The following is a 13,480-nucleotide window of genomic DNA, read 5'->3' on the forward strand; positions in this document are numbered from 1 at the left end:
GGCAATTAAAGGGTGGCTCCACACTCCCCAAAGCCCGCAAGCTGGGACTTCACCATCAGATATAGTTTAAGGCTATATCCAGGACCGACCGACGGAACGGGAAGGTTATATTCACTGAAATGGTATGAACATAGCAACTAACATGAGAATAATAGTCCGAATAATCCAATCGAGAAAATTATACAATCCTCATCTAAAAAATTGTGAAACGTAAGTATTTAACCTAATAAGGATGTTTGGTTAAATTAAGCGAAATTTTAAATTTTATTTAGACATTACTAGAGTATTTAATTTTTTTTTTTTTTAAATTATAACCGAATTGTTACATGGGCCTTGCTTTATTGGACTGGGGTGAATATTCTAAATTAGTTGTCTCCATCTCCATACGAATACAGAGTTAGACACAAGGTCAGGATTTAATATTGGGGGGGGGGTCTTGTAGATTGAGGGGGGGGGGGCAAAAATTGAAGGATTTCTCCTACACTTATAGAAGACAAGAATCATGAAGTGTAGTATCAGAACAGATGCTACACTTTTCTCCTAACCAAAAGACCAATTCTTAAAAGGCATGACAGACCAAAATAGGAACAACATGACTGACCAAAATTGCATGAGAGGGGAAGACGGACCAAAACGGAACCGGGGCATGGGAGGCAGGCCGAAACAAGGCAGGTTTGGGCTGGAAGAAACAAAAATGACGGGGGGGGGGGGGCAATGAAGCGAGGAGGAGCAAGGCAAACTAAAACGGAGGTGGGGTGAGGGTGGGGCGATAGACTAACATGAGGGAAAGCACAACAGACTAAATGGAAAAGTAGGACCGAGAGATGCTTCTAAAAATGAATTGTTAAAAATTATTCTTTCCAATAATAATGATTGTAGCCAATTATTTTATTAATTTTAATTCGGCTATACAGATTGTTCTAAAGTTTAAGTATGGGTTTAGCACGATCATTGTATGATAATTGTGTTCAGGTGTCAACTAAATAATCGTTTAATTCTGGATTTTATAAAATTAACCTATTTACACGTGTCGCCGGGAACAGATAATTAAGATTAAAAAATATGACAAATACAAAAAGAAAAAAAAAAAAAAGATTGAATTTAAAAATAATGGCGGACCTGTACGAGAGTGCCCCCCAATACGTTTTTTTTTTTTTTTTAAGTGAAAAAAGATTACAGGCTTATGTATCATATTAGATGAAAAAAAAAATTAAATAACTTTTAAGAAGGAGGTTCACTTTCTCGTTATAACATCCTAATCAGGTGACACATCGGTAAAGAAATGGACAGTAAGTCAGGTAGCAATGAAGTAGAACGTTATAACGAGAAAATGAACCCCCTTCTTAAAAATCATTAAATTATATATATATATATATATATATATATATATCCAAAAACATTTTTCCGCAAATGTGATATTTAACTCTAATCTATGATAATCGCCCGGAGAGGCGGGGGACAGGGGTATAACACGCATTTTTAAGGAGTGGGCACTCTCGTACAGGTCTGCCAATAAAACAAAATAAGTATATAAAAAAAATAGAGAGAAATCACAAATTGGCATGTGCGCGTACCTATGCGAAAGGTTGAGGAGGGGGGGGGAGATTATTTTTATTTACTCATTGGTGGTGACACGCGACACACGCAAGAAAGAAACAAATCCCGCCATTTTAATCCACTCAATAATTAAAAAGGTGGACACTTAACAATGATGCAATACTTCGATCCTTAGAAAGTCATAGGAAGTCGATAAACACGAGGAAAGGGGGGGGGGGCTTTCACGTGACCAGATTTTAAAATATTAGATGATACGCAATAAAAAATGAAAAAAAAAATAAATAAAATGTTTATTTAGACCTAGCTGACTGCCCGGCGTTGCCCGGTTGTACAATACACTTAAACACGATATTTTAATTTATGCAGATTGTGTACGTATTATTATAGAAATCAATCGTCTATTGATTACTATATATTACGAAGAATAATTTGCTCGGTGGACTAATCTGCAAAAAAATAAAATTTAAAAAATGATAATGATAATGTTGATCAAATTCCGTCTGTGTTTACAATATCATGTCAGCTGATATTTGGGCTTGATCTTAAAAATACTTTTCCTTCTCTCACAGAAAAAAAAAAAAATTTTTACAAGGGAATATTTTCCGTTACACCGGCCAGTATAACTTAAAATATTCTCCTGTATAACTTTTTTTTTTTTTTTTTTTTTAAATCTATAAGAAAAGACTATTTTTAAGATCGAATTTTTTTCGATTTTTGATACTTATCGGATGGATTCCTGTACAAATCGTATCTAAGAACAGTGCCAGAAATATAAATTAGCTTTGTGTCAAATTTGCAAAAGATAGGCACAGTCATTTTGGAACCTACAGTTAACGTTATATATATATATATATATACTAGCAAAGGTACCCGTCGTTGACTGGATTCAAAAACAGCCTACACAAAATGGACTCTGATTTATGAAAGTATGATAGGTTATGAAAAGCAAGGGTTATAAAGAGATAGCTTCGAATTTGGGGGTATCAAAACCAAAGCAAAATATGATGAAAGTAAAAATAAAATAGATAAAGCCCATTATTTATTATACCATACCTGTTCATACTGAAACACTTATCACAATATTCTGTGGATCTATATTTAAAAACCTTGTTAAACTTTGTGACATATTTCCATTCTATGGAGGTCAGGCACGAACGAACACCCCATAATTTTATTATACCATATTTCTTCAAACTGAAACATAATTATCAAAGAATACTTACACAGATAGATATGAAAAGTCTTTATTAAACTTTGTGCCTATTTCCATTCTATGGAGGCCAGGCACGAACGCAGACCCCACAATTTTATTATACCATCCATATTTAAGTTGAAACATACTTATCAAAGTATTATTATGCACATCTATATCAAAAACATTTGTAAACGTTTTTTTTTTTTTTTTAATTTTTAAATTTTTTTTTTCCATACTTTGTGGACCAGGCACGTACGCAGACCCCATAATTTTAATGAATCATCATATTATGCCAGATCAAACATACCCATTCCTGCGTCTTGATACATCTATCATTATATGTGATTAGTTTTCTATAATAGTCAACCAGCCTATTCGTGTCCAGACACACACACAGACGGTCATAGAAAACATTATTTGAACGCTTAAAGTTCGTAGTTATGTATTTCTGTATCCCTTATTTGCTTTTTCTGTCTTTTCATTCTTTCCTATGTTCTCATCTATCTCCCTTATTTTTTTTCCTTCTTTTATTATTTGCTCTCCTTTAATGATCCCCACTGCTCCATATTTATCTTTTTACTATTACCTACATATATATATACTACCTTTCGGATTTAGTGTTAGATATTGTAAGCCATTTTAATATTTCTTGATTATTTTTTACCATATCATCCTATTCATTCTCATTTCATATTTAAATGTTATAAAGCCAATTTTTATTTATTTTGCATTTTGCATAATTCTGTCTCTTCTCTTCCGATGAGAAGCATTTAGCTTTGAAACGTCATGGCCTAAGAGATTTCCTTTTTTTCTTAATTTTACTCTTAATTTTCCTTATTGTTTTGATGATATAATAAAGTTATAACATATATTACGATTTTTAGTGATTTTAATAGGAAATTGTAGACATTAAAGGCTCGGTCGTTAGAACTAAGTTGCTTCACCCTTATTCATAAAACATAGTGGATCAAAAAAATTTCTTTTGATTTTCTTAGATAAAAAAAAAAATCTACTTGATCAATTAACGTGATTTTTGGAATATGACACCTTTGTTCCGAAATGAGTACAAGCATAAAGTTTTTTTTTTTGTCATTTTGTTTTGAAAAATAGGTTCAATTCTAAACAAACACCAAAAGATTTAATGCAAAACAATATTTATTCACACTGCTTTAGAGATCACATTTCTAATCAATAACTGGAGTATTTAGTACTGATCTGATGATTCCAATATTTTTACCCAATTCTGATACAATTACTGATTCCAGTTCTGATTCTTTTCAAATCTCTGAATATTTAGCTATACAGTTATTCATTTATGGATTAGCGTAAAACCCATGTAATATGTACATATATTTTTGCAAACGTACAAATACACTTATTGAAAGGAGAGAGGGATTTATAAATTTTAGTTTTTACTAGAAGTTTAAAAATCAATAAATATTTGGCATTTTATCATTAGTATAAGCAATGAAAAATTAAGTTAAAAAAAACCTAAACACTCTGTTTTGGCATTGAAAAATAGGCACAATTCCAATACCCTTGAAAGTTCTGATTTTTCTGATTCTCGATTTCAATTAATCATCCCAACAAAAAAGTTTTTACAGGTAAATATTTTTTGTTGTTTGTTTGTTTCCCCTATTTGGATCTTGAATGGCTTATTTTTTGGCCCGCCTGTTTGGAGCCCTGGTGATGGGGTTTCTCTCAGGCTTGCTTTGTCTGATAACCGACATATAATGAAGGCAGTTCGTAAGGAGCAATGTCATAGTGCTTTTCTTTGGTGATAGGACAGGAGACCAAACTTGGGGGTAGCACTTTGAGAGGCTTCGCTATCAGTACTCACTAAATGTTTGCTTCTTTTTTTTTTTCTTTTTGTATCACATGCATGTGCGTCCCTTGATGTATTTCCAATGTGAATAAAGTTTGGCATTATGTTAAATTATTTTGCCTCTGAATTTATAAGCGTCATTTAAAAAAGACTACCTTGATTTTTATGTGACTCTATCTTTACTCTCTCTTGTTATTATGCAAATTAGTCATCTTTCGTTTTTTAGCTACTCATATCAATTGGCTTTATGTCTTGGCTGGGGCGACTTCTATAAAAAAAAAAACTAAACTCAACGTTAGATTGGTTGTTTTGTTGTGAGCCGTGACTACAGTTGAAAAAATATATCTAGTAAAGAAAGATATCTTATATATAAATTAAATGAAATCATCCCTTATTTTACTGACCGTTATAGCTTTGTATCCATTAACAAGAATTCTTTGTCAGTCAACTTTGTAACCTTTTAATTCTCTATTCAGCTCTGGAATGGTTTACCTTTTGGCTGCTTGTTTGGAGCCCAGGGAGTTTAAATGCTGGTAGCGGGGGGGGGGGGGGTCTCTTCCAGGCTTGCCTTATTTTATAACCGACATATAATGAAGGTAGTTAATTTATCCTTGGTAGAGGGCCAGATCATATTACTTTTCTGCTGGGTACTTTCCAGAGTGATAGTGGAGGAAATCAAACTCAGGTGGTGATGCTGGTGGTGTTGGGGTAGCTGTTTGGTTTATTTTATGGCATATCAACCATCCATGGGTTATTTTAATGTTCAATAAAGTTGTCAAATATAAACCCATCGATAAGATAATTTTTTATATTCCCAGAATGTATTGCTTCCAGATAACTATAATAAATAATAAAATTTTAAGGCATCTCTTGTTAAAAAATGATATATAGAAACATAAAATTTTTAATTTAAATAATATAAATGTAAAATCAAATGTTTTTTTATTTTTAATAACATGAACCATAAATCACTAATGATTGTATTTTACAGGATTCGGGCCATTTGTAACTATGAAAGTTGGAAACAAAACCTTTAGGAATTATTTAAATTGAAAAGAACATTTTGTTACAAAGAATACTTACCCAAATCTGATTTTGGTCTGGGTTTTGGTGCCGAGGATTCGCTCGATTCTCGAAGACGACGCCTCGGCTCTGGAAAAGTAGAGACTTGTTCCACAAGTTGAGCCCATCGAACGTTAATGTCTGACTTGGGTCGCTCTCGACATGACACTGAGGTTTTACGATGGACAACTCCAGAACTAATTTCGGGGACCACCTGCAAAGAAAAAGAAAATTGTGATTAAATAAAAACATCAAAAAGAAATTCAATTACCCAGAAACGTAATAAAAAAAAAAAAATAAATAAATAAAAAAAAAAATTTTAAAAATATGGAATGAAAATTTCAGACAAAATTTTTTTTATGGAATAGTGGATGACTATGACTACAGACTAGTAAAAAAAAAAAAAAAAAAATTATATGAATGTGGTTGAATGAATTGACTAAAATATCTGGGTCCATCTTTATAATGTGCTTGTGACCTTATTTCTATTAGCTTGTTTACATGCTCATCCATTATTCCATAAACTAATTTTACATAAAATACATGTAAATCAGTAATCCTAATTTTTCAGAATTTTTAGTATTTCAAATCGGACCAAATTTATTGGCAAAACATAGCAAAGTGCAACAAAGGCAGGCAAACTCTTTATCCTTGGCAGGCAATCACCTCGATATGGTCCCCATCACCTCACTAGGTTGGTGTCAAGAAGCGCATCTGACCTATAAAAAAATCTTCACTAAACTAAGAAAACAACTTTCAAAGAAAAGATGTCGCATTTCAGATAATGTACTTTGAATAAAGACCTGGCCGATGATAGGTTGCTTTCAAAGTCAATTTTAAAAACAAACATTACACCAAATATGATGATGAAGGATGGTTAGGTTAGGTTTGTTTGTTTTACGGCATATCAAACCTTTTCAGGTTATTTAATGTCGAATCCAGTTATTTTAAAGAATTTTTTTTTTCTTTTTCAAGTCGGTTTCTACTTAACCCATAGTTGGGACCCTAACAGGTACTACCACTCCGGGTCAGAGTGGACCTGGGAGCAATGGCAATTAAAGGCTGGCTCCACACTCTCCAAAGCCCGTAAGCTGGGGCCTCACCATCGGATATAGTATCGATGAACGATGGAAAAAAAAAAAGGCAGGTAAACGATATTTACACCGACATACCATCTGAATGGCCACTTTGTAATTTTTTTTTTTTAGGGAAGCCAATATAAATTCTTTATATATCACTTACTTAAAACAGCAGCTGACCCAGAACTCCTGCTTCCTTGTCAAAAACATCGTTCATGGAACGTGAGAACAAAGTAGAAGAGTTATAAGATTGCTAACAGTAAACCAAAGCTTCACTTTGAAATTTCCTGTATCCAATTGTGGAGAGAAAAAACCCCACAAAAACCCCAAAAAACAAACAAAAAAAAATACAAAAAAACAATTCTTAGATTATGAAAAACAAAACTTGTTTCTCATCTCATTTTTTATATTTCTTGATAAAACTAGACATATCTGTAATACTTCCTGATTAAACTAATTATATGTATGTGCATATATAATAAATTAAATAAAAAATAAGCTAAAAACAATATTTTCTTTATAAAAAACGAGCCTATTAAGATAGCTCTACCCAGTTAAGAGGAGCAATTCCTAAATTTAAAGTAAAAAGATGAGGAATAAAAATTACATAGAGCTTTAAATCATCAGGTCAACAAGGACGAATATATATTTCATTATATTTGGGAGGTTACAAAATTTTATTATAGCTATTAAAAAAGGAAGACCGAGTTGTTTTGTATCCGTGGACGAAGGGAAAACATTTAATGAAGGTAAAAAAAAAAAAAAAAAGTTTAAATAAGGGGGTAAAGTCAGCTAACCAGGTTTCGCCATCACTTTTCAAAGCCGAATCGAGGGTATCCTTTTTTTTTTTTTTTTTTTTAAATATATACACACACACACACTTATATATATATATATATTACTAGCGGGGGGGGGGGTGCCCGGTCGTAAAATACGTTTAAATAAGATTTGTCCAGATTGCGTATATTATAGAGTCGCGATTTCAAAAGTAAAAAAAAGTATTTGGGTGCCATCAGCTAGAATCGAAACCGAAAGCAAAACTGCAGCATTCAAAGCTGGTGACGTTACCACTGTACCAACATAACACGCATATGAACTGATTAAAAATAAACTAAGATGAACATACAAAAAGTGTATACCGATTTTTTTTCAATTTTAACCCCCTTTTCAACCCTTAAAAACTATTTAAACTGACTAAAGGCACATAAAAGAATGGTCCATAAAAGATCCAATCATTTGTGTCCCCGAGCACTGCTCTGCGACTTTTAGTTTCGGAAGAGATAGAGTTTGAAAATATGGAGATGACAGACAGACATAGTGAGTTTTATAAATTACATATATATTTGACACAGTCTTCTTCAGAAAAATAAAGACAGAATATAATGCATATATATTTTTCACGCTGCATGTTATTAAGTCGTATGTAATGATACGTTCTTATTGAAGATCGAGGTTTTCTTTTTTTTTATGCCCGAGTCTAGTGGTTTGTTTGTGCCTTTGTATGTTTGGTTAAATTGTATATTTATCTCCACTGATTGAAAACGAACAATATTTGTTTTTACGTAAAGTTTTAAATAAATATGTTTCTCTTTCTTTTCTTTTTTAATCTGAATTTTATTGATCCCTAAACAGTATTTTTTTTTTCAATTACAGTACTTGCAAACAGTGGAAATCCTTATAATTTATATATATATATATATATATATATATATATATATATATATATATATATATATATATATATATATATATATGAGCCTCTGGAGGGGCTTAGGCCATCTACAACTTTGTAGAGGAGTTCTATTTACAGGGTAAGGGTGCTGGCCCCACGCCCAACCTTCCAGAAGGTACATACAGCGCCTAAACTTCCTAAATGGTCACCCATCTGGTACTGGCCAGGCTCAACGTTGCTTCGCTTCGGTGATCTGGCGAGAACCGGTGTGTCAACGTGATTGTAACGTACACACACACACACACATATATATATATATATAATATATATAGAGAAAATTATGAAAATATTATCCTCACGAGGATGAAACAATATTCTGTGTAGTTTAATTGCCATATATATTTTCATAACTTACTACCTAGCTCTACCTAAGTATTGAACACTGTTGAAGTAAATACTGAAAATTTACGCATAAAATCATATTTTCTTATATTAATTTATGCGATTAAATGATATATATATATATATATATATATATATATATATATATATATATACACACACACAAAGACAAGCACCCGTGCAACATGTGTGTATATACTTCCGCAATTGTGTCATCTAATATTTGGAGTTTCCATGTAGGTTGAAAGGATAATTGCTTCTTTAACTGGTGATGCGGATGAAGCAAAGGAATTAGACTGTTGCAATGCAAGGGAAAGGGAAACCCCTGACGAACAGAGATGGTGGGTTGGGCGTGGTGGGGGATTGATCAGGGATGAATCACAAATTTCGGTGAATTAGTCTTACGGTCATACTCTTTGTGTAGTTGTGATTCAGAAATACTTTGGTTGTATCATCTTTTCAAAGAAAAAGAGAGGAGTTAAAAGAAAAAAAAAAACCCACCTGATATTAATATCGGGAGGAAGGGGGATGAATGGTGTGTATATATATATATATATATATATATATATATATATATATATATATATATATATATATATATTCAAAATAGCGTAATGTAAACAGGAGGTATTTACAGCTTCTCTACTAATTTTTGGATTTTGTATCATGTCAAAACTCACTTCATCGCCTTTTGATGGATTGATTGTTTCTATTTCTTCCGATGAGTTAAGGGCAAAATGGATTCACTGATTGATATAATAATTAAGTGATTGATTTTGTGCTACGAAACAGATACTGCCAAGAATTGTAAATGTCAACTGAATTAAAGGAATAAATTGCAAGATGGTCAACATCATGAACTTTGGAATATAGACTTTTATCATTCATTCATTATATGCTCTGTAATTACATTGAGCTTCTTAAATAAGGATTATTGTATATATAAAAAGGAAATATAAGGGAATAAAAATATTTCCACAGAAATATATATATATATATATATATATAGCAAAAATGGTAATTAGTAAAAACCTGAAGAAAGTGCTCAATACTATTGCAGAGCAAATATGTGTGTAACTAAGCAGATAAAACGGTCATATATATATATATATATATATATATATATATATATATATATATATATATATATTCAAAATGGCGTAATGAAACATAAGGTATTTACAGTTTCTCGTCCAATTTTCGGATTTTTGATCATGTCAAAACGCACTTTATTGCCTTTTGATGGATTAATTGATGCTACTTCTGATGAGTTAAGGGCAAACTGGATTCACTGATTGATATAATAATTAAGTGAATGATTTTGTGCTATGAAACAGATACTGTCAAGAATTGTAAATATTAACTGAATTAAAGGAATAAATTATAAGATGGTCAACATCATGAACTTTGGAATATAGCCTTTTGTCATTCATTCATTATATTGCTCTGTAATTACATTGAGCTTCTTAAATACAGATTGGTATATATTATAAGGAAATAAAGTATATTTCCACAGAAATATATATAACTCGTCTAGCTGAAACCACCGTCAATAACTTCCCCCATTCTTTATCTGTGCCTAAACCTAAATGTAGATTCCATGAACAAAGTTTCTTTCTTACAACTGCACGCCTGTGGAACACTCTTCCATTTGCCTGTTTTCCAGCTGACTATAATTTGGTAGTCTTCAAGTCCAACATAAACAAATTCTTGATGAAACACCCCTTAAGTAATCCAATTTAACAAATTTCCACTACTAACAATTACATGTTCCCCTTGACGTTATCCTCGATTGACCTCCGGGCCTTGATAAGTGGTGACTATTGTTATATATAAAGTTGAAATAACCACTAAACACAAAAATTTGTTTATATATAACAAATTAATGACAAAAGTCTATATTCCAAGTTTCAAGATGTTGACCATTTTTTCCTTTAAGTACGTTGACATGCACAAATGTTGACAGCACCTGTTTCGTAGCACAAAATCATTCATTTAATTATATCAATCAATAATAATGAAAAATGCATAATAACAGAAAGAAAAAAAAAAATAAAAGGTAATTGCAACATCTTTCCGAATTTTCAGATTTTGTAATCATGCGCATTTGCATTTTATTTTATTTTAATGGATTGGTAGTTGCTGTTTCTTCTGACGAGTTAAGGGCAGAATAGATTCATTGGTTTATAAAATAATTAAATGAATGATTTTGCACTATGAAACAGGTGCTGTCAAGAATTGTGCAATGTCAACATATTTAAAGGAATAAATTATAAGATGGTCAACATCTTGAAATTTGGAATATAAACTTTTGTCATTTGTTTGTTATATGATCCATAATTACATTATGGATATAAATTAAAGATTGGTATAAAAAAAAAAAATAGGTGAAATATAACTGAAAAAAGCATTTCCACACACACACATATATATATATATATATATATATATACCAGAAAAGAAATTGATTCTGCACAAAGCTTTTAACACTGTAAAAAAATCATTTGTGTGGATTTCCGAACAACTTAGCTGTTTTGGCAAATCTCATACGTCGAGATCAACGGGAGTATTATTAATTTAAAAATATTAAATATTAATAATATTGATATATAGTTAAATATTAAGTAATAATATATGGCATAATCACGTTCCTGCTAGATCGCTGAAGTTAAGCAACGTTGAACCTGGTCAGTACTAAAATGGGTGACCATTTAGGAATACTAGGTGCTGTATGTGCTCTCCGCTTATCTCTGTATGGTTTCCGGTTGTCCCAGACTTCTCCCTGCCACCGGAATCACAGTGTTGATTCAGAGGAGGTGTGGTTTAGGATTGTGCAACCCTTGCTTAACAATTACATGCGCAGCTCCCTTTGTACAGGGAATGCATTGTCTTAAGATAGAACGGAGGTGATATAGAAATAATATTAATAAGATAATAATACAGGAGAACAACCTCCCCTCTCAATCAAAAAACAGATATTTGGAGTAACCATTAAACCTAAGAAATCATGTGTGGCATAATCACGCTGATGCACCAGTTCCCGCTGGATCACCAAAGTTAAGCAACGTTGAATCTGGTCAATGCTAAATGGGTGACCATTTCGGACTTCCAGGTGTTGTATGTGCTCTCTGCTTATCTCAGCATTGTTTCCAGTCATCCTGAACTTTTCCTTGTCACTGGACTCAAACAGTGCCGATTCAGGAGAGGTGTGGTTAGGGATTGCACAATCCTTGCCTCACAATTACACATGCAGTTGCCCTTACAGGGAGTATCTTTGTCTTTTGAGATTGAACGGAGGCATCGTTATCTATATATCTATAAAAGTGAACGTGTGTGTGTGTACATTTCCCTACGCAATAACTGTCAATTGTAAGTCTACAGACTCGAAATTTGATATACAGGGTACTGGAATTTGGGAAAATCTTTGTGATCGGTTTTCGGCCAGAAATTTAGCTGTTAAGAGGTCAAAGTTCAACAATTTAATCTTTGAGAACTCTACTAAAATTCTCCGACAATTTTTGATCTAAACACTTGAAATTTACAATATAGGTTCCTTAGACATGGATCTAACTTAATAACTTGATTTAAGCCCAAAGCAATAAATGTTAAGGGGTCATAATAGTGGTCAAAGTTTAAAAAAATTGACTGCTTTTTTTTTTTTTTTGTTCAACATACACCTCCAAACACCCGAGCAACGCCGGGCTGAAATGCTAGTACATTTATAAAATGCGATAATACAACCACAGCATTTATTTCCCGGTATCTAAATGTCCAATCCTTCTTTTAATTCAGACAAAATCAACTAATCGAATGACCATTTCATAAGTATACCATCTGGCATAGACTATCTTATAAAAGGTAGGTCAACATGCCGTGAAACAAACAATTGTAATCCAAATTAATCGATTATAGATTTGTCAATCGCATTCAGATCAAGACTTGATGGCAGCCATTGTATTATCCTCTCTGACTACAAAGATTCATGAAATTCTAATTTATAAATCTCACTATGTCTGTCTGTCTCCATTATTTCAGAGTGTATCTCGGCCGGGACGCAAGGTTGCAAACAAAATCAAAATTTTGATAATCCTGTTGTCATTAGACTAGTTTACAAATCCCTTTCTATGTAGAAAGTCATCAATTTTTTCCCTTACACTGCACCTGCTGGTGGTAGTCTCCTTTGATTTTTGAGATTTTATCGTATTTAACTTAAATTTAATCCGAGTTATAGCATCACATGTAAACTTCTAGTCTACTCGATTATTTTCATAGTGTTTTCAAGTTAAACTCAGTTTTTACGATATTTTTGTTTTTTTAAATTGTTAGGTAATTTGCTAGAACATTTTAAATTTAGTAATAAAATAAAAATATAGAATTGTTGCTTGATTAAATAATTCAAAATAAGATTTTGTTTTAATTTGATTATTTTTACTGTGCAATAATTTATATCAGTTTGAAATAGGTTAATGGCCGTTTGGTCAAATTAAAAAAAAATGCCACAAGAGGCAGCAATTAAAAATAAGAGACAAGTCCAGAGTTCAACCTAATTTAAAAAAAAAAAAAAAGAAAAAAAAAAAAAGAAAAAAAAGAAAAAAGAAAAAAAAGAAAAAAAAAAGAAAAAGAAAAAAAAAAACTTTATCGTGTACGCACCCGTCACAGAATGAAGGTATCATATTCCGAAAATCATA

At 32.1% G+C, this 13,480-nt stretch overlaps 1 protein-coding gene across 6 annotated transcripts in view; it reads right to left on the reverse strand.

Moving 5' to 3' along the window:
* LOC145247503 (uncharacterized) overlaps positions 1 to 13,480 on the reverse strand; it is a 1,258,807-nt gene that overhangs the window by 295,108 nt on the left and 950,219 nt on the right. For all 6 annotated transcript variants that reach the window (XM_080109320.1, XM_080109319.1, XM_080109316.1 and 3 more), the window contains one exon: positions 5,661 to 5,853. In XM_080109320.1, coding sequence (XP_079965446.1) covers positions 5,661 to 5,853 — 193 coding nt within the window. The remainder of the gene's footprint in view (positions 1 to 5,660; positions 5,854 to 13,480) is intronic.

This window comes from Euprymna scolopes, chromosome 25, assembly GCF_053919585.1.
Source record: "Euprymna scolopes isolate OS-2025 chromosome 25, ASM5391958v1, whole genome shotgun sequence".
In the NCBI taxonomy this organism is placed as follows: Eukaryota; Metazoa; Mollusca; class Cephalopoda; order Sepiida; family Sepiolidae; genus Euprymna; species Euprymna scolopes.